This window comes from Rattus norvegicus, chromosome 3 (assembly GCF_021556685.1).
Source record: "Rattus norvegicus strain SHRSP/BbbUtx chromosome 3, alternate assembly SHRSP_T2T, whole genome shotgun sequence".
NCBI lineage: Eukaryota > Metazoa > Chordata > Mammalia > Rodentia > Muridae > Rattus > Rattus norvegicus.
In genome coordinates, this window is record NC_141536.1 from 15,340,935 (window position 1) to 15,361,520 (window position 20,586).

The following is a 20,586-nucleotide window of genomic DNA, read 5'->3' on the forward strand; positions in this document are numbered from 1 at the left end:
TAGACTTAGTTGGGTAGGCCTCTGCTGCCTGTGGATAAAAATGTAGAACTCTCAGCTCCTTCTCCAGCACTATCTGCCTGTATACCACCATTTCTCCCACTGCGACAATAATGGACTAAACTTCTGAAACTGTAAGCCAGCCCCATTAAAATGTTTTCCTTTATAAGAGTTGTCACGGTGTTTCTTCACAGTAATGGAAACCCAAACTAAAATCACAGGACTCTAGACCACCTGAGCCAACACTGCCTCTGATGAATGCATGTGTGACTTACTGCAGGCTTCCGGCCTTCCTTGAGCAGGGTTTTCCGTCTCAGAGGCCCCTCCATAGTGGGCACAGTGGCTGAGCTTCCCACAGTACAGGTGCAAGGGCTCGTGGGGCTGAAGGGAGACTCTCAGTTAGATACGGCCCCAGAGCAGCTGAAACCTGGTACCTTCCCACTCACTGTGCCTCCCAGGTGAGTCTATGATGTTCCCATAGTCAGAGGACTCTTGGGGTTGGGCCAAAGTCACCAAAGAAAGAGTAGGGTAAGCTCCCTCAGAAAGCTTTCACCAAGTTTCTCCACCTTAGCCTGCTCTCCACTTCCTGCTGTCTGCTTCCCATGCTCAAGCCAGCTCTGGCAGGCCCTCCTCATGTTAGCAGGAGGGTGTAAAAGTCGTAAGGTACAGTGGAAGGAGGAACAGAAGCCCCACACTACCAGCCTGCTGTCCCAGTGACAATGTTCAAGTCTTGTCTCATGCTTTAGAGTGGTGCTCTTGTTTATCAGATGTCCACAGGCACCCGGCTTAACCAAGCCGGTCACCAAGCCAGGAGTGAGGTCAGACCCTGGGGAAGTCTCTTCCCTTACTCGTGACCTGCAACTCAGTTCCAAGGATGTTCTGATCCTAGGTCCTAACCATGTCTGGTTGTCATCCCATCTCTCCACCAAAGCAAAGCTACTGTATCTTTTAGACGACGGCCCAATGCTGTCTCAGGTTCCTGCTTCCAGTCCTGCCTCCCCCATGTCCTCTCCATGCACACAGTTCTCCACTAAACCTCCCTGGGTCCCCCTGTGTCTAAGGGGCAGGTGATATCCTTGCTCCTGCTGGATGTGGCTCTGCCCACCTTCCCACCTCCTCTCTGGTTTCCCACAACTCAGGGGATCTTACTCTCACTGAGCTGCCTATTCCTATTGCCTCACAGCCCTGGTCTCTCCTGCTGGGAGCTTTGGCCCTGTGAGTCCCTCTTCATCATTCTTTCAGCACTATTTCCTCTGGTGTCCCCTCCTCTCCCCCAGAGGGCCCATACCTCTCTAGAGCAATTGGAGCACCAGAGATAGTGTTATGATATATCTGGCACAGAGCCTTTCCCTCAGTAAACACCCCAAAACCACCTGTCACATGAGAAAATGAACAAATGTATACCTGTAGACACAGCTCCGAGTTCTGGGAGAATTCCGAACTGGAACCCGCCAGTTAGGCCCCAGCGTGGCATAAAGACGTCCCCTGCTTCAGAGGAAAGGGAGTACATTTTAGTCAGTCTGGAAAAACCAGCTGATCCTTGCGGCGTCAAGAGCATCCCAGACAGTGTAGGTCAGCCCAGCCCCTCCCCTCTTCCTCCTTGGGTCCTTGCTCCCACTACAGCACAACTGGGACAGATCTGGAGCCACCTGGCCAGGGAAAACTTGTCCCACTAAGTCTCCAGCTAGGAAAGCACAGGGTCTCACTGGACAATTTCATGAACATTTTGACTGTTCGCCCTTCTCCTGGATTCTCCAATGTGAATCCGAGGTGAGCTGTTTAACAGAAATGCCATGTTGTCCACAGGTTCCAAGATAGAAGCATGGAATGGTGAACAGTCCTGCACATCTGGCCAGGTCACATGGAGTGGCATTCACCAGGATGTTTCTGGATCCCGTTGCTACACTTCACTTCTGAACTGGCTCTTTGCTGGCTCCAGTGTCCTCTGGAACTTTTTTTTAAAAAAAGATTTATTTATTATATATGAGTACACTGTAGCTGTCTTCAGACACACCAGAAGAGGGCACCAGATCTCATTACAGATGGGTGTGAGCCACCATGTGGTTGCTGGGAATTGAACTCAGGATCTCTTAACCACTGAGCTATCTCTCCAGCCCATGCTGGAACTTAATGGCCTCCAAGAGCTCTGATTCCAGGGCCTCCTTGTGGGCTTGGCCTGGCTTCTCTCTTCCCTGCTCCTGAATCAGGGGAGTGTGCCACTTCAGTTCCACTTCTTTGTTGTGAGGGGCAGGCACTGCCTTGCCCTGTCCTTGCCTGGCTCTGAGGTATAACCTCTGTCCCCACCTAGAGCTTCTCTGCCTGATGGCCAGTGGATGACAGAACTGTCTGTATAAAGCAGATTGAAGTTTCTCCTTGTCTAAATGTGGTCTCTGTTGTTCATAGCTGGCCCAGGCTGTGACTTTATTGCCAGTGACTCTAGTGTGTGTGGCCTGAGGACAGCCTCTCTTCCTGAAGCCATGAGTGTCACACTTGACTGGGCGTCTGTCTTCCAACTAAGAAGACATTTCTGATGGCCATCTTGGAGCCCAAGTTCAGGGCTGGTCAGCTGTGTTGGTGGCCCCAGGATCCTCCTTTTCTGTTCTTCAGCCCCTCCTTTTTAAGCACCGGTTAACCTAGGTCCTCACAGCAGCTGGTCTCTGGGTAGTCACGGGCTGACTCTGCTCTGCTGCATCCACAGCAGGCTGGGGACATGCCGATTCAGTCTTCCTTGAGACCTGTGCCTCTGCTGTAATTGCCAGTGGGTGGAACATGTAGACATTACCACTTCCTGACCCCGACACACGTCCAGCCCCAAACCAAAGCAGCTCCCAGTCCTTGTTGAACAGCTGCTCTCCTAAGTGGCTGTCCTCCCCAGCCACTGGCAGGAATTTCAGAGCCAGCTCTGACCACAGAATTTTCTGAAGTGCTGTCCTCTGTAGCTCTCTGTGCTTAAGATATGCCTCTTCCTCCGCTCCTCAGGACTACTGCCTGGAGTGGTAGCTTTCCCTCCGCCAGACTCTTGAAGGTCTTCTCCCTGTTGCTTTATGGTGGTTGGAAGTTAGGACTGTCCGAAGTTGCCAAGGTTGCAAGCAGGAGGCACTGCTCATTCTGTGAGACCACCTGGGGCTGCATCTTTGACAGATGTTGCTAGAATGGACATCTGTCAGAGAGCAGCCTGAAATCCATCTCTTCCAATCAGTCTAGGCTGGTAGGCAGCCAGCACTCAGGCCCTTTCCAGGGGAGTCCAGTGTGAGGGACTGGGCATGAACAGAGACAGAGCTGCCTCACTCACTGCGGTCACACAGAGCAAAGAGGCTAAGGTGGTGTACGCTCATGCACACCAGGCCTCTGTGTTCACTCTCACTGTGCTAGTCCAAACTGCACTATATTCCTTCCTGTGCTTGTCCAAGCACCACTATACTATCCTTCCCAAAAGGAGAAACTGAGGCTCAGCACACAATGAGGATCTATTTGTCCAAGGTATAAGCCTCATCAACCAAGATTTGAGTAAAGGTCTGCGTGACTGCAGTCCAAGCCCCTCGCTATGCCAGGAGACAGGACTTTTACAGCAGAGAGTGGCAGGGACCGACTCTGGGCGCTGGGTCCATGCCTAAATTCTGTGTCAGGCCTTGCTAGCATTCCATGTTGCCATTTTGAGTGTCACAGCTCCCACAGCTATGTCTGTGTCCATGTACATGAGGCTAAACGGCCAGGAAATTCTTAGGTCTGAGGATCTTCTCAGATCGGGTGGGGCACTTCTCAGTTCTGTGCTCTGCAAGGGGCTGCCCAGCACTTCTGTGTCGCTGTCCTGTCAGATACTTACAATGTGCCATCCATACGCTTTGGAGAACACACCCGCCCACCCTACAGAAGGGATGCTGCCCTCACGCCTACGTAAGATGAAGACACTGAAGTCAGAGAAGATGCTGGCCTGCTGTTGAGATGGGAGATGCAAGTGTCCACAGAGAAGGCCTGCTTCCAACATGGGGTGAAGGGCCTCACTGTCCCACAGGGAGGGTGAACACCACGGCCTGTCCTTGGAACCACTTGGCAATCCCAGGTGTGAAAGGGCAGCACAGTGGTGGCCTTTCCCACCCCTTAGAAGAGAGTCGGGGCAGTATCTATCCTCTCCCCATGAACTGGGGGAGGAGGCTTGTGTCAACTTGGAGCAGCCAGGATCTTCCATCCCGGAGCTGGGCAGCCTGGCACCTCCCAACTGCCCTAAAATACCACAAAATGCAGAACGTATGGACAATAGTATTTAATGAGCCTCCCAAACCATGGGGCCCCAACTTCAGAGCCACAGGAATCTCCTAGAGTCATTCTGAGAACATGTAGCTGAACGCAGAGCCCCTCCACTTCAGGTGGATCTGAGGTATCCCAGACCAGAGGCTCACGGGACATTTGCTCTAGGGAAGATGTAGGCAAGCAACCAAACAGAACAGCTTACCCCACAGGGCTCATAAGACAATGACAATGACGATGATGGTGACTAGATGAGACGATGGCACTGCTGGGGCTGTCGAGGAGGAGGTGGAGAGGATGGTGGAGTGAGGAGGAGATGGTGGGGCAGGCAATGTGCTCAGCAGTATTCACTGTCTCATTTAACCTCATGTATAGCGCTACAAGGTAGGCACTCACTTTACCCAAGGCCACAACACTGGAAGAGGAAGCCCAGGTAGAAGGAACCTGTACCACCGGCCTCAAGAACACCTGGGCAGAACAAGGCATTGGTTCCTAGATTTGCACCAGATTGTTGGTGTCCCATAGTTGAAATTCATAAGGCAGCTGCTCATATAGGAGGTGGAGAACAGGAGACATCATAGATGACAACCATATCTAGGCCCTTGGAATCTTGGTCCTAGCAAAAAGTCATATTCCTATACCTGCTACTCTCGTGTCTCAAATTCTCAAAACCGCACTGGGAGTGCTGCGTGGAAGGCCCATGAGATTCCTGCACCAGTCACGTTGGCTTCCCTGGCAGGCCCAGAGAAGCTGCTAGTCACACTGGGTCACATACAGGTGAGTCTCTCTCATTTGTGGGCAGGAAATGCCAGCCTGACCCCTGAGGAGCCCCGGGAGAGCCATTCTTGTAGCTCCATCTGAAGGACCTCCGCTCTCCTTGTGCACATGCCCTTCTTGGGTAATGTCCTGGAGTCACTAAATGGTGCCTAGAAACCATACTAGTAAAACAATGCATGTTTTCCTGAGTGTAAACCGAAGCCAGATTTCTCTCCTGGCCATCAGGACTTAGGTCAGGCTAGAAATCCGGCTTGGTGGCTGGGTAAAACCACCACACGATCCTAGGCACTGTGAGGCACCTAATACCCTCTGTGTGCTGAGACGTTCAGAAACATGGGAGGCAGTGGGACCAGCAGGCACCCCAGAGAGGCAGTAGGAAGGACAGGCAGATGGAAGGATGGCCAATCCATTTCTAGACTGGCTCTGAAGGAGTCAGAACAAGAAGCTGGGGGCTCCCATGAAGCAGCTGCTGACTGACAGGACCCAGCCTTGATCACACAGCCAAGGACAGGGTCTAGCTCCAGGCCCAGACCCCTTTGCCTAGTCTTCTCCAGAGGAGTCTACCAGGAGTCTTACTCACCTCTAAAGAAGCAAAGCAAGATATGGTGTCTTCAGAGAACCATATAATTAGCTTGGCAAATCAATCAACCGGGCTGCCACCCTGTAAGCCTGGGCAGGGAAGCTCAATCCATGCATATGGGCAAACCTACAGAAGCCAGAAGTCAGGGAGCCCTAATGAGGGCTGAGATCCTGGGCTTTGAGTTTTGTCACTCACACAGGTAGGCTACAGTAGAGGGAATCACTTGCTCTTGAGCTGGGCCCAATTCTCTCCAAATACTGCAAAACTTGGGATTTGGGAGACTTGACACATCTCCTAGAGTCCTCTGACCATAAGGAAGGATGCATGTCTGAAACCATTTTGGGCTGCAGACCTGGCATTCTTGCTACCATGACTCCCCTTGTCGGCTGCTCTTGTTAAGAATGGTGGCTGATTGCGCTCACCAAGACCAACAGGAAACCTCACCCAGAACAGAGACTGTATCAACCACCTTCCTAGGATCCTCCTCCCCTGACTAGTGCTACCATAGAAGCCAGCAGTGGTTGGTGGAAACTGCTTTCATTCCAGTCCATACAGTCTATGAACGGCAACCTGAGGTGTGCTTGACATTCTAGCCTTGTCTCTGGTAGCTTTCTTGTTGGGCAGAAGCACCCACTACGGCACTGCTGAGAGCCCAGGCCGATGCCTCCTGCAGCAGCTCTACACTCGGGCTAAGGGTTGAGCATGTGTACCTCTACTGCGCAGCTAAGGGACTCGGACTCAGATAAGTCTAAGACTTAGACTTAGGCTCTGACATTAGACTCCCTGCTTTCAAGATAGCAGAATATAGCCTGTAGAAGTCTCCCAGAAACCCTGAGCATTCACAGCTACCTTTCCCACCCCAGGTCATAACCTAGAACCCACTTTGTATCCTCATGCCCCAGGACCATCACAAAGGCTCATCAGGGTTCGCTTCAGCAAACTCCTTCAAGCCTGTTAACTACCAACTCTTGGAGAAGCTGCCTGAACTTACAGCTGATGCAGGTTACCCCACTGGACAACACTGTGCACTGGATGATGCACAGCAACCTCTGTGCCCCTTCCCCTCTGCAGGGAGGAAGACAACCCTCTACTGTAGAGAGAGCTGCCCCTTCCTCGAGGGGAGGGTCTTTTTCTCCTAGTCGGCTACTGCTCACCACTGCCCACCCCCACTGCCCACCTCCCCTTCCAGGCAATGTCTGCCTGGGAAGAGGGTTGGGGAGGATTTGTGATAAACTCTGACACTTACTTTGTCACTTCTTCAGAAACAATCAGTGATCATTTCTGATGACATCTTTAGGAATGCCAAATGCCAATTACTTTTCTGAGTAAAAAGACAGACTAACACTGGTGAGGTTCACAGAATACAAGGGTGGCAATCCTGTGCAGCAGAGATAACCAAGGCCAAGGGTGCTGCATGTTTCCATTTCGGTCTCTATTCACCTCCATAACCCACCTCATTTCTCCTTTCAAAATCTTTTTAAAAAGACTTTGGACCTAAGGGTGATACCTGTTTTCACCTTAGGGTCCAAACTTGCCTTTCAATCTAAGTATAAAAGTGGCCATTGGCCAAGCCCTGAGGCTGGCTGGTCTCTAGGGCCTGAGGCTGGCTAGAACCTGGCCTGGTGCCCACCTCCAACCCTATTCTCCAGTCCATTTAGCACTGCTGTGCTATACATAAAGCCTGCAGGGCCCTCTCCTCAGGGAAGTGGCACGGACAGTGAGACTTTCCTTCTGCCTTCGCCCCTGCAGGCCAGGGCTGTCTGATAAAATCACAGAAGATTGGGCACACCCTCACTTTCCTCCCGACTCTGGTGTTTCTCTGCCTTTTGCATTGGTGTCTGGCTGTGTTTCCACCTGGCTTGGGTAGAGCTCACGACCAGGGCTTGGGGAGCTATGGGTTAGAGGCTAACCATCTAAAGACTATAGTTTCTGGACTCCATCACACACTAGCCACACCCCATTCCTCTTCACACCTTCATTCCTTTGAAGGAGCCCAGTCCCTTTCTGCACCCTTGTCCCGTATCTTCTGCCTTTGTTCTAGCATGCTGTACACCTTACAGTATCTGTGGATCTGGTAGGGAGGCTCCTTCTGGCAGATGCTGGCCTCTGGGACCAGCCAGGGGGACACCTAGAATCCAGTCCTCTCTAGAGAGGAAGAGCATTGGTCTGGAGGAGACCTGGGAGTACACGGTGGGGTGCCTGGGGGTTAGAATGAAGGGGGCTCAGGAAATGACAAGACGGTGACTGAGCTGGGAAGAGGCAGAGTGGTGCTCTTCTGTGTGCCCAGTCTGCAGAGCCCAGAAGCCTGTGTGGGACTGGGTTCTGATGAGATGCAATCATAGCCCCACTGATATCTCCTCAGTCAAGAAACAGGGGGCCAAGACCCACTCTGTGCAGAGCAGAGGAAAGGCTGCTGGGCGCAGGACTGTTCTAGGCCTGGGCATATGCATAGAAGAGCCAGAAGGAGGCCGGTGCTCAGAGGACAGTTCACTTGAGAGCATCTGCTACAGACATTCAGTGACCTAGACCATACAAAATACTGCTGCCTGCAGTGGCCATCACGGCATGTGACATCATTTCCATTGGGCAAGGAATGCCCCCTTGCCACCCTCTTTCCTGCTGGCTCCACTTGCAGTCAGCACTAACAGGACCTACAGAGCCTACCTGCATGGCTCCTGTGCAGGCAGCAGTGCTAACTAAGCAGCTACCGAGTGACTGATGAGTGAGGAGGATGGATGAGTGAAAGGACGGACAACGGAGGGGACATACAGGTCTGCTGCCGTGCGTCTTGGCACCATGCCACAATGTGCCACCAGAGTGGCCAGAGGAGGTGCTACATTGCTTGTGGCCTTCTTTACAGGGTGTCCCCAGGAATTCCCACCTAGACCAAGAGTTTTGGAGTCTGTCCCGTGGGGCCTGTGGGGTTCTCCTTTCAAAGCTATGGGGGAGTGCACAGGCTGCGGGCAGTCTATGCATGGCTGCTGTGCCCAGACAGAGCCTGTGCACAGGGGACGCTCGGCCTGGGCCACCAACAAGCCTCTCTGCGCTGTGGGAAGTGTGCGGGTAGGATGATTTCTTCTGGGCACTTTGCAATTACAGGGACTGAAGCTTTAGCTTCAGAAAAGGAGTGTGCGCATGCACTGGTGCATGTGTGTATGCTCTTAGTGGTGTAATGCATACCACATGCATCAGCAGGAGTATATGAATCAATTAAGGATGTGTCTGCTTGTGTGCATGCATATGTGTGAGACCTGTGTTTAGTGTATGCACACAGAGGTGTGACAATGTGATTGTGCATATGTAATGGGTATAAGCATTGTGTACGTACATGTAAATGTGTGAACATGTGTGAGGGCTGTAACTATGTGCATATGTACACATAAGACTGTAACCACAGCCACGTCTATAGATAGACAGTATAGTTGTACACATGTACACATAAGGCTCTATCACTTTGTGCATGTGTACTTGTAAGAATACAGGTAGTCCCCTAGGCACTAGTGGAAGGACCATCCTGAAGGACAACGGAAGCCTGCACCTTGGGGACCTTTTCCATCACTCAGACCTCTAGTCACCAAGGTGCCAAGACTTCCTGGATTCCTGATGGTGACCCAAGAAGTATTTGGACCTGGAGTACATGCTGCAGGTGAATTCCTGATGAGAAGCTGATGGGAATGTGGATACTTGGGACAGACAGGCTGATGGGAATCACAACCAACAAGGCAGTAGTGTTCAAACTGGTCCAGGCCTGAGGCTGCACTGGTGCAATACTCTCAGCTATCACTAGGTGGAGCCCCATGCACATCTCAAGACTTCCAAGGGGACTCTCTTAGAGGTCCAGGGCTCATTGCAGGTCTAGTAGGCTCCCACGTCTCTAGCAGCTTGGACCCAGTGCTCTGAGTGTCAGCTGACAAAACAAGGGAGGGAGCAGGAAGAGAGCACTCTCTAAGCCTGTGTATACATTCACAAATGTTATAAGTGTATAAGTGAAGTATGAATGTGTCCACCTGTGTGCATGTCTGTGAGATTAATGTGTACACACAGAGGTGTGACCGTGTAATCATGCATATGTAATGTATGGGTGGGGCAGGGGCCCCTGACTCCAGCTCCCTGGGCCCTGAGAGGCCTTGCTGAGGCCACACTCACCTTTCCAGCCCTGCAGACATTTCTTCACTAAACTCTGAGCTCTCACTACTGCCTGGAAAAGGAACACAGATCAGTGAGCATGGCAGCCTCGAAGAGAGGGGCCTGTTTTCCTGGGCTCCCAGTCACTGGACCTCGGTCCCCAAGCTCACAGCATTCTAACCCTGTGGGTCACTAAAGGACTTGAGTTTCTGTTGTTATATCTGTCTCTGCTCTGGGGAGGTTCAAAACACTTAGTCCCGCCATTCTCAAGAGCACCCTCCACTCCCTTCCCACTATCTACCCTCTGGCTTGTAAGGCCAGGGGCCTCACATTTGTCTGCACTGCTCCATGCCTGCTGCCCCAGGGCCTCTCCTGAGGGTATTGGCAGGGTGAGCACTTCTGGGCCCAGGGACAGGTAGGTGGATCTGTCTGCACAGGAGATGCAGGGAGAGTGCAAGCAAGGGTCAGTGCAGCCCCTGCCCATATTGTTACTGAGAAGGTCTAAGTTGGGATCTTTTGCCTTCCTAGTCTCTTCCAGGCCCACATTCTGGAGCTGACCATGGTCTGCTGTGCCTGAGTGGGACACCTTGGTTAAGTGAGCAGCACACTGCTTCCCTCCTGGCATGTCCATCTGTGGGCCTGGCCTTTGTATTATCTTAGACTTTGTAGCTCTGAAGTTCAGGGCTCTGCCAGAAAGATCTCTAAGACTGAGCAGTGGAAGAGGCTAAGTGGAATCCCTCTTCCCTGCTGTACGGGTTGGAGGACAGGGAGGGGTTGGGAGGATAGCACCACCAGGGCACACACTCTGCCGCTTTCTCAGAGCTTTCAGCTCCAGCAGAAAATGGCTTGAGTTCCCTGACTTGATGAGCCGGAGCCAAACAATCTTGTGATCTCCCCTGGATGCTGGACAGCACAGCACCTGACTCGCTCTCAGGAAAGGCAGCCCAGACTCAGGCACAGCTCAGAGTTTCCTGGATGTCAAATAGCTGCTTGGAGCTCTACTGTGCATTCACGGAGCCTCATAAGAAGCCAGGTCCCGTCCTATACTCTAAGATGAGGGCCATGAATGACCCTGCCAGGCTGAGGGGTCAATGCCCAAGGGCACAGTGTAGGCTCAGGAAGCAGCCTCATTACTTCCCCAGCTCAGGAGCCCCAAGCACTTTTCAGCCCATACCTACGCGCCTAAGATGCAGTCTCCTACGCGCCCCACACTTTAGTGTCCAAATAGGACGACCTCTTCTGAAGACAGAAGGCAGATACAAGACTTGTCATAACATTTCCAGGAGGCAGCTGCTCTGTGCTAAAATTGCTCCTGACCCCCAAAACAGGGACATGTGGCATGAGATGCCCACCCGGTGTTCCTGCGCCTGTTTCTCCAAGCTCCCGGCCCTCTGCCCCGCTGCCTTCACCAGATCAAACACCAGCTCACCACCATTGCTAGGAGGACTCTGCTATGTAAGGCAGGCAAACACACAGGCACACTGGAAGGCACGGGCCATCAAGAGAGCACTGGGCTGGTGATGGTAATCATAGGGTAGTGTCACTTGCCATAGGTGACCCGAGGTCTCTGAATGCAGTTCCATGTTAGTCTCAGCCCTAATATCAATATTTCTCTTCTGGCAACAGCAGCCCTGTCTCTAACTCCATGGGACAGGCTCTTCCTGCCACTGTCCACAGGGTAATGCCATCCCTAAGGCTCACGTCTTCATCTTCCCTTCTGCCTTCTCTGGGTAAAGATAAGCACACAGCAGGAAGCAATGGGCCACCCACCTACTGCTCCTAGCAAGGCTTGGACATAAATGCCACTAAGGTAGCAGCTGGCCTTAGGGGGTTGCAGTGGACTCAAGTCTAGCCTCCTTCTTCAACCTGACTGTCCATATGGGGAGCATCAGGAGAAGGCCAACCCTGGGCTCTTCCTGCAACAGAAGACTCTTGTAGGGAGCCATTCTTTAAGGGTGAGGGGCCACTGGGCACAGTACAGTGACACAGAGACAGACACGGAGCACAAACTGGGCCTGCTGCCCCTGCCTGTGTGCACAGGCCAGAGCTGCTTACCTAGGGAGAGTCCGTTGGTGATGGCGGTAGAGGAGGTGTGGGTGAGGCCCCTGCGGGGGCTGCGGGACTCTAGGACACTGTCGTCCAGCAGATGCCTGGCCTTCTCCGATGGGAATGTGGCACTCTTACTGTCAACTACACTCAACTGACACATCAGACTGGAAAACGGAGAGGAAGAGAGAAGCAGAGCTCCTTATCCTGGGAGCACAGTGGTGCACTGGCCGCGGAAGCCAGAGCCAGGGACTTACTGCTGGAGACGCCTCTGCCCAGAGCCCATTGGTGGACCAGGCTCAGCCCCTTCTTATGGTATGACCTTGGGCAAGTCACATCCTTTTTCTGAGCCTCTACTTCTCTCTCTGTCAATGGAGACTAGTGCTGCTTGCCCTGCCTGTATCCCAGGATGACGGTGAGGCTTGTGAGATGAGGCCAAGGTGAAAGGCTGGTCAGTAGGCTCTGCTAAGGAGTGTCAGAGCTTTGTGACCTAGTCAGAGCTGCTAGACCTACAGTGAGCACAGCAGAAGCTGCTCAGAGGTTTGCATGGTTCAGTGAGATGGTGACCATGGGTATGTGGCAATGTCTAGAGAAGAGGAGACCCCAGGGATCCAAAGCACTTTGTCCTGCTCCTGCCTCTGAGCCCCACAAGGACCAGCCAAGATGCATGGCATTTGTGCCTTAGTGCTAGGGTGCAGGTGCAAGGAAGGAGAGAAGAAAGGGAGGAATGGGAAGGGACAAAGGGTGCCCCTTATTTGGGAACCTGTGACCAATACCCAGAGGATACAGGCATGACTTTCCCCAGCAATGCTGAGGACCTCTATGTGTCCCAGCAGTGGGTCCCAGTGAACCAGCAGGTACTCTGAGACATTCACTGCTGACTTGCGGATAGTCTCTGGTGTCTGCTGGACTCAGTTCTCCCTAAATGAGCTGTAGACCAGGTTTAGGCACATTTCTTCACTATCTACTGAGCCCAGGTCCCTGGTGGTGGCATACAGACTGCACCTGTCGCCCCTCTCATTCCCAAGTTCACACCAGCCTTAGGAGGGTTTGTCTGCCAAGAACATCAAGAGCTTCCAAAGGAGGATGGGGAAAGACCCAACCTTCCTTCACCCCGGAAGAGGGTTTCTCGGTCACCCACTTGTTGCCCAGACTGTGGCTCTTCCTGTGTCTGGGGACTGGCGGTGTGGGGAGGCTGCCGGCCACAGATGCATCTGGACAGGTGGGCCTCCGGCGGAACCTGGCTGAGCTGGAGCCGGCAGAGGGGCCTATGAAAAGAGCAGAGAGAGAAAGAGAAAGAGTTGGCAGGAGTGATGGGGGTGAGAGTAGGGCAGAGGCTCAGGGGAACTGGGCTCCAGGCTTGTACTATGGGCCTTTCTCCAGTTATATGTGAGACAAGACTCACGTGAAGCCTACAGCAGCTTCCCACTCACCAGAAACTGACCCTTCTCTTCCAACATCATCAACTCCCAGAGTGAAGGCCTGAGGTGACCAGGCCCAGTAGCTGGGCAGCTCTGCCAGGCAGCCGACTGATGAGCCATTCATAAGAACAGAACCAGAAGCATAACCTTAAAGCAAATGTCCTTCCTAGACTGCGCAAGCCCAGAGAGGTATACAGGAGGCCTTGAGTTGGGCCAGCTGGAACCTATGCCTCTGTCTACACTCTTGTCCCTGGCCAGGACTTGCATACTGGCATTGGCTGCTCTAAGGCTCTACCTCTCCATCACAGGATAGAACAGATGTGCCCTGAAGAGTGGGCTGGCCTTTGGAGGCTCTGCCTGTATGGTCACAGGTGATCTGGGCACCAATGCCCAGTCTCTCAGTCGGCCCTGCAGTGTTCTGAGGAGGATCCTCTGGCCTACATTCTGGGACACAGGATGCCTCTGCTCCTGAGGAGACAGCTGGTGCAGCTGCTGTAGAGAGCAGGAGAGGAAAGAGCAGCGTGTGGCTTTGTTTTGCTTTTGCCCTTAGAGAAAATTCCAGAGGGTGGAGCCCTTGTTTATCAGCAATCATAGGAGGGTGACAGCCCCACTGCCTGAGTCACTGTGCTCCCACCCTGCCCCAGTGCTCTAAAGGTCAAGTCACAAGGATCCTCTGCAGGAGACCTGGAGTAGAAGCCCAGAGACCCTCGTGTTGAAGCAGAAATGACCATGGTGATAAGCAGAGCAGGCCATTGCACACTTGGCACGCTGCTTTGGGACTGTGCTGTGAGCCTTGAGGTATGACTTAGTATGTATGACTCTTAGTTGCCCCATTAGATGGAGGAGAAGGCAGGCTTATAGATCTACTACATACTGGAGGGAAGATCCAAACCCTAATGCACAGCACGCATGTGGGTTGGGAAGGAGACTGTCAGGGGTTCAGAGTACAAGTGCTGGGCAGATGTCCTTGAGAAAGGAAAGAGGTCACCACATGATATGACATGGGAAGCCCTAAAGCTGTATGGCAGTCACATGGCCGCATTAACTTGCTGCCTCCCTTGGCCACTCTGAGGACGCTCACTCTCGCTTGGCTCAATGTAGCTCTCGCCTTCTAGCTCTGCTCATGCTTTGAGTTATCACAGCCTCTCTGAGTTGCCTTGGCTGCTTCCACTCAACTCTGGACTCTCTCTCCAAGGCTAGGCCCGGATGCACCCCTTTCCTTTCTGCTTTGGAGCCTTGGGAGGCATGCCTGGCCTCAAATGCCCCTGGACCAGATGGGAGGGTGGGTGGGGGCCCCCAGCGGAAGAGCCTTGGCCTCTTGGGCCTATATCAGGGCTGCTGCTGCTCTCTGGGCTCAAGGTCTCAGCCCCCTCCTCCCCCACATTCTCCTAGCATTGTTGACCAACAGCCTAGGTCTGACGAGGAAACAGAAGAATTTCCATTTGGCTGAGACCCAGAAGAGGGGCCTCTGCCAGTAAGTGACACCCTCTGCTACCCGAAAGGCCTCGTGCTCCTGCCCCTCTGAGCCTGGGGTGGCTCCCACGTGACAGTGCCAGGACTACAGGCCTTCTGAGCTGGGTGGCCCGCACGCCTGTTGGTCATGTCTTCAGGCAGGGTAGGGGTGGTGATGAGCTGAGGCTCTGGTCTACATAGCAGAGTAGATATGGCACACACAGCTGGAAAAACTGACCATATGGCTTGACTATCTCAAAGGATTGCTCTATTTTTCCTCAGCATAAGTTTTCCATGAATAATCTTTAAAGCTCTTTAAGTGGCTGTTTCTTTAGCAGTTTTATGGGACCATATGAGAATTGACAGTTTCTGTAGGCAGCCAGATATGCTGAAAAAAATCTGGTTTTCATTACCAGAAACCAACATACTGCCCAACAGACCACTCATTGATTGGAATAGGAAAACAAAACAAAACAAACGGCCTTCTACTAACTGCCTTGGAGTGGCCAGGATGCCAGATAGTGTATGGTGACAGAAAGGGACTCTGGTCCTTGGAGGCAAGGGAAGCCTGGGCTCTGTGCTTACAGGTTGAATGGCCTTGGGAGGTCACCTCTAAGCCCTGGATCTACATCTATAAATGAGGGATAATCCTGGTCTTCCTGGTAAAGAGTTAAACACACAGTGTCTCTCTTGCCAGACCTTGGGGCTGCCCCTGGGCCAAACACTGGAGCGATGTCACAGACAGGAAAATTCCTGATGCTGCATGGGAGTAGCAGTCAACAGTCAAGGGGGGGGAGGGGCAACCAGGGAGCTTCGCCCAGCAGGAACATACACTCTGACAGGAGGATAGCCATAATCAACATGGCAAAGCACCACTGCCACCAACAGCACGACAGGATCAAAGATGAAGTTGGCAACTCTAACTAAAGCCTCTGCTCCCTGTCAGAACTAATGGTATACACTTTTCCACTTGACATTATGTAAGTCTCAACATCACAGAGCTTTTGGGAACATAGGGGAGGGATGAGACAAGACTTCTGGAAGGTTCAGCATCCTGCCTAACATGGGCAATGATACAGGTAGAACAAACAGTGTGTGCAAAGGCCCAGAGGGAAGACGGCAGGGCCCCAGCAGAGACTCAGCCCCACAGGCAAGGTCTGGTGATGTGCTCAGACTCACATCTTAGGAAGTTCCTCTGACCGGATGAGTAACTGAATTTGGTCATGACTGGAAGCTGCAGGATTTGAGAGAGAAATATGTACAAGAAGTGTCCAGTGGTTAGCAGGCAGGGAGGGAACTGAGAGTAACCCTCTGTGTAGACTGGTGTGCACCTGAGACACAGATTTGGGGGCACATGGAGAAGTCCAGTGTGGGCTGACATCAGGAGGTCACTGGGCAGATGGGCATGGCAGCAAGGAGAGCTCACCGTGGGCAAAGGAACCTCTTCTCAAGGATTTCTGGCCTGGCTCTGCTCTGGGCTAGCACTGTCCCATTCCAGCTGGCCTTTCCAAATCTCACACATCGGAAAGTAATGGGAGGCAGCTGTGGCAGAGGGGAAAGTAGCAACTTGAAGTCACAAAACTTGGTTCCAGTCCCTCCCCTAGCCCCAGCTGGACAGAGACTCATGCCATCTCCTCCTTGGTGTGCTTTCCCCAGGCACTGCAACTGTGCCATCTGGATCTCCAGCCAGTACAGCTCTGAGCCTCGAGAGGCCAGGGTGGGCTGTCACCCAACTCAAGGGTTCCATGCCCTCTGCTTCCCACCTGCCCCTGTGGAGAGCCCTCCTTTGAGATCCAGAACTTAGCCTTTTAGATCTGCCAGAGCCCTGCAGCTCTTGGGCCATCCGGGCCCTCTACAGTCTCTGTGTGGAAACTTCTATAGCCAGGTCTCTGGCGGGGCCTGGGAGCCGCTCATTTCTATGTTCACACACACTCTGCTTTTCACACATGCAGCTCTCGTGGGTCTTGATGGGAGCCAAGGTCTGTCTGTCTCTGTGCAGAAGGTCCAGTTCATTTCCTTTTGAGAAACACTGTGCGTCATCTCTGGGCTGAAGTGGCACTGTGCTCTCCTTGCAGTCTCACAGGCCACAGAGAGTGGGAACTGCTAATGCTTGGAAGCTGCTGGCACTCTGCAGAGCTATGGAACTGGACAGATCAGGCTTGAATCTTGTGTCCCCTGCTTCTAGCCCATAAGCTGTCTCAGAGGACCCCATTCTGAGCCCTGGAAAGGTTGGCAGAGGAAGGGCGTTAGAAGGAAGAGGGCCAGGCTCTTTTCATTGAGCATTTCCATGGTGTGACCACACAAACCATGATGGCCTTGAAAGCTGTCTCTATACTAGGGTCAGGGCACTGTGGGTTAGTGTCTCACTCAGCCCTGAGGATGTAAGAGCGAATAGCAAGCGAGGGCAGCCGCGCTCTCACATGTGTTAAATGAGGGGTTACCCGGCCTCCTGTGGACGAGATGGCTCTAGTAAGAAGATTGTGTACAGCATGGAGGGTGTGAGGGTTTGTATAGGCTCAGCCCAGGGAGTAGCACTATTAAGAAATGTGGCCTTGTTTGAATAGGTGTGTCACGGTGCCTGTGGGCTTTAATTCCTTAGTCCTAGCTGTCTGGAAGCCAGTGTTCCACTAGCAGCCTTCAGATGAAGATGTAGAGCTCTCAGCTCCTACTGCACCATGCCTGCCTGGATGCTGCCATGTTCCTGCCTTGATGATAATGGACTGAACCTCTGAACCTGTAAGCCAGTCCCAATTAAATGCTGTCCTTATAAAAGTCGCCAAGATCATGGTGTCTGCTCCCAGCAGTAAAACCCTAACTAAGACAGAGGGTTTGAGTGGATCTTAGCAGGAAGCTGCTGGTGGGAAGGTGGCTCTGAGGGGGGCTTCAAGGTCCAGGGGTGTATTTGTATCTGTCAAGGTTGAGGACATCCAAGAATGTATCCTGGAGAAAGGACAGCTTTATAACTGTCCCCTGAAGGCTGTTGTGCCCTGAGGCAGCAACACCCACTGTTACCAGCTGTGATTAGCAAGTTGAGGGATCTGGGGAACGGTTCAGTGAGGAAACAGCCATGCTGCTGCTCTGTTGGCACAGACAGCCAGGCCTGAAGCAGCCCAATTGGATGAGTCAAGAGGACCAGATATAAGGTAAAGTTTGTGGTTCTGAGTCCTACAAACATCTGTGTGACTCAAGGTATCTGTAGGAAACTGGGTGTTGTGACATATCTGCAGGCCCAACACTCAGGGGAGAGAGGAGGAGAAGTAGGAGTTCAAGGCCATTCCAGGCTACACAGGCACACATATACACACACACGGAGGCACACACTCATAAGCACACAAAGATACACACATGGAGACACACACACACACACACACACACACACATACACACACACACACACACACACACACACACACAGCCCTACCTGTAGGAAAGGCAGAGACATGTAGGTCTATTGCCCAGAGCAGGTCTTAATGCCCTGAACGAGTAGACAGGATGACAGGAACAGGAACAGAGCCCACCCTTATGGCACCCTTCATGCTCCATGTGTTAGACAGAAGTGACAGACCTGTCCTGACCCCCAACCCATCAGTTAGCTCAGCCACTTCTGTGATGTGTGAACCTGAGTGAGCACTTCAGTATCTTTACCTACAGAGTGGGAGTGGGAGTGGAATAAGAGCGGCAAAGGCCCACTGTGTGCTGGGAGGCCCAGCAGACTCCCCAGGCAGGGCCTGGGTACACTCTAGTGAGCATGTGGGCAGACGTGAAAGATGCTCAGTGCAGGTCGGCTGCAGTGAAGATGAGCGATGGAGGGCTTTCCTTATGCAAACTGCCTAGAGTGCTCCACAAAGTCCTTGGCTGCTCAGGGAATGGCAGGGCCTCTGACTATCTCTCCTTGGACCCAGACCAGCCTCAGAGGAAGGCTGAGGTGAGGCTGCCTGGCTTTGGAGGCTGGCTCATGGGGAAGTTACTTCCCAGTTTTCTAGCTGCCCTCCCATTGTCTGCTCTGGGGACAGCCCACTGCCAAGCAGGAGCCTGCTGTACTCTGGGGAAGCCTAGGGTACTTTAAGAGGCTGCAGCTGTGTCCTGCTGCTGCTGCTGCTGCTGCTGCTGCTGCTGCTGCCGTCCCACAACAGGTACCAGGCATGTGAGTAACAACCCCTACAAGTGACTCCAGTCCCAGCCCTGCCTATCCTGATGCTGACACACAAAATGTATGTATGACATTAAGGGCTATTTTTTTGCCCTAAGTTCTGAGGTAGCACTGGAGCTGGGGCTAGATGTGGGTCCTTGGGTTCCCACTTGGAGCCCAGGTGGCAGACTCACACTATCTCTCATTTAGATGGCAGGAGAGCCTGCCTGAGAGGGCCAGGAACTAACATTCCCAAGAGGCATTATGCTGCTAGCAGCATTTCTGGCATAGCAGTTTCTAGAGCTCCGGCCAAAGCCCTGTGATATGAACCGGCCTGAAGACTTCCTGTGCCAACAGCTCTGCGTACTGGTCTGCTGGCCTAGCAGGAGGGTCCTTGCCACCAGGTAGTGAACATGGCCATCAGCCTTAAGTTTGAGAGGGCAGAGACAGAGGCCAGGGCCGGGATTTTCCTGGTTTAAAGCATGGCTCTGGAACTGTCGGAGGAAAGAAACCTGTCCCTAGGGGAAGCCATGTGGGGGAAGCTTGCAAGGTCTGGAACTGTCCTCACTAGCTCCAAGACACACACAAACATCACTTGCCCTCTGGGGTCTGGGACAGGCACTATTATGAACATTACATGTGATTTTTTTTCTCTCTGGGAAAATATTAGTACATTTATATACACAGCATCCCACAGAGAGGGAAACTGGAAACGTGGCATCCTTGGCCATTTTTTTCTCCACAGATCAAAAACAGAGTTAGTTTCCTCCGCTTCCTTTCTCATTGTCTCCTTGTGGGGACAGACTACCCACATGGCCATCTCCCAGAGCAAAATGGGGGCAGCTCTTGGCAGGTTCTGGGGCCATCAGAGGCCAAGAGAACGTAGCTCAGAGGCTGCTATTAATCAAGGCTCCCAAGAAGGTCATAACTGCTTCTACCTGGTCAGGGTTAAGGTCTCCCAGTCCCTGGAAAGAGCTGGTTAGATAAGAGTCCTAAATAGTCCCTCACACACACAGGCCATTTTGACCTGTTCACACTGGCTTCGTTTTGGCCTCCAAATGTGCCTGTCCAAGCCTACTCGACCTCTGTTGCCTGTCTCCCCAACTAAGACACAAGCTCCGGGAGGCTGAGGCCCCTGCCAGGTACCCAGAAAATTATGAGGTAACTTCTCCATGAGCCAGCCTCCAAAGCCAGGCAGCCTCACCTCAGCCTTCCTCTGAGGCTGGTCTGGGTCCAAGGAGAGATAGTCAGAGACCCTGCCATTCCCTGAGCAGTCAAGGACTTTGTGGAGCACTCTAGGCGTTTGCATAAGGAAAGCCCTCCATCACTCATCTTCACTGCAGCTGACCTTGAGTGCTTGTTACACACAGACCTGCAGCCTGAGAGCCTTGTGCAAACGAAGGTGCACATCTAAAGGCTTTTCCTTGGCAAGTATGGGGGTACCTAACTGCTGGGCACAGCTTTGAGCTGGAGCCTAGCCCCTCCTGAGGAACAGGGGGAGGCCACGTTCCTTCCATTCTTGGGACTGCAAGAGGCACATTCCTGTCCCTCAGTCCTGTGGAGTTCCTGCCACGCAGCTCAGTGAGTGCCAGAGCCCAGAAGGCTCCCTTGGAGCTGACCCTCCGGCCACCCTCTGTGGGAGCCCTGCTATGCCACAACTCATGCTGCAGCAGGGCTTCTTATCTTTCCTCTGACACTTCAAAGGGGGAGACCTGAGTCACTGAATGGCTATGAGCTTTCTAGAAAGTCACTGACTCTCTGGTGATCAACATAAACCCTGACATCCTGCTTTGAGGCTGAAGCCAGGGATTGGA

The 20,586-nt window shown here is 52.7% G+C and overlaps 1 protein-coding gene across 36 annotated transcripts in view; it reads right to left on the minus strand.

Moving 5' to 3' along the window:
• The window catches only part of Ralgps1 (Ral GEF with PH domain and SH3 binding motif 1), a 236,831-nt gene that overhangs the window by 11,408 nt on the left and 204,837 nt on the right, over positions 1-20,586 (minus strand). For 7 of the 36 annotated variants that reach the window (XM_087645619.1, XM_087645618.1, NM_001427068.2 and 4 more), the window contains 5 exon segments: positions 12,912-13,038; positions 11,780-11,937; positions 9,746-9,797; positions 1,402-1,485; positions 273-378 (listed from right to left, as the gene is read on the minus strand). In XM_087645619.1, the coding sequence (XP_087501745.1) occupies positions 273-378; positions 1,402-1,485; positions 9,746-9,797; positions 11,780-11,937; positions 12,912-13,038 (527 nt within the window). 36 annotated transcript variants of the gene reach the window in all.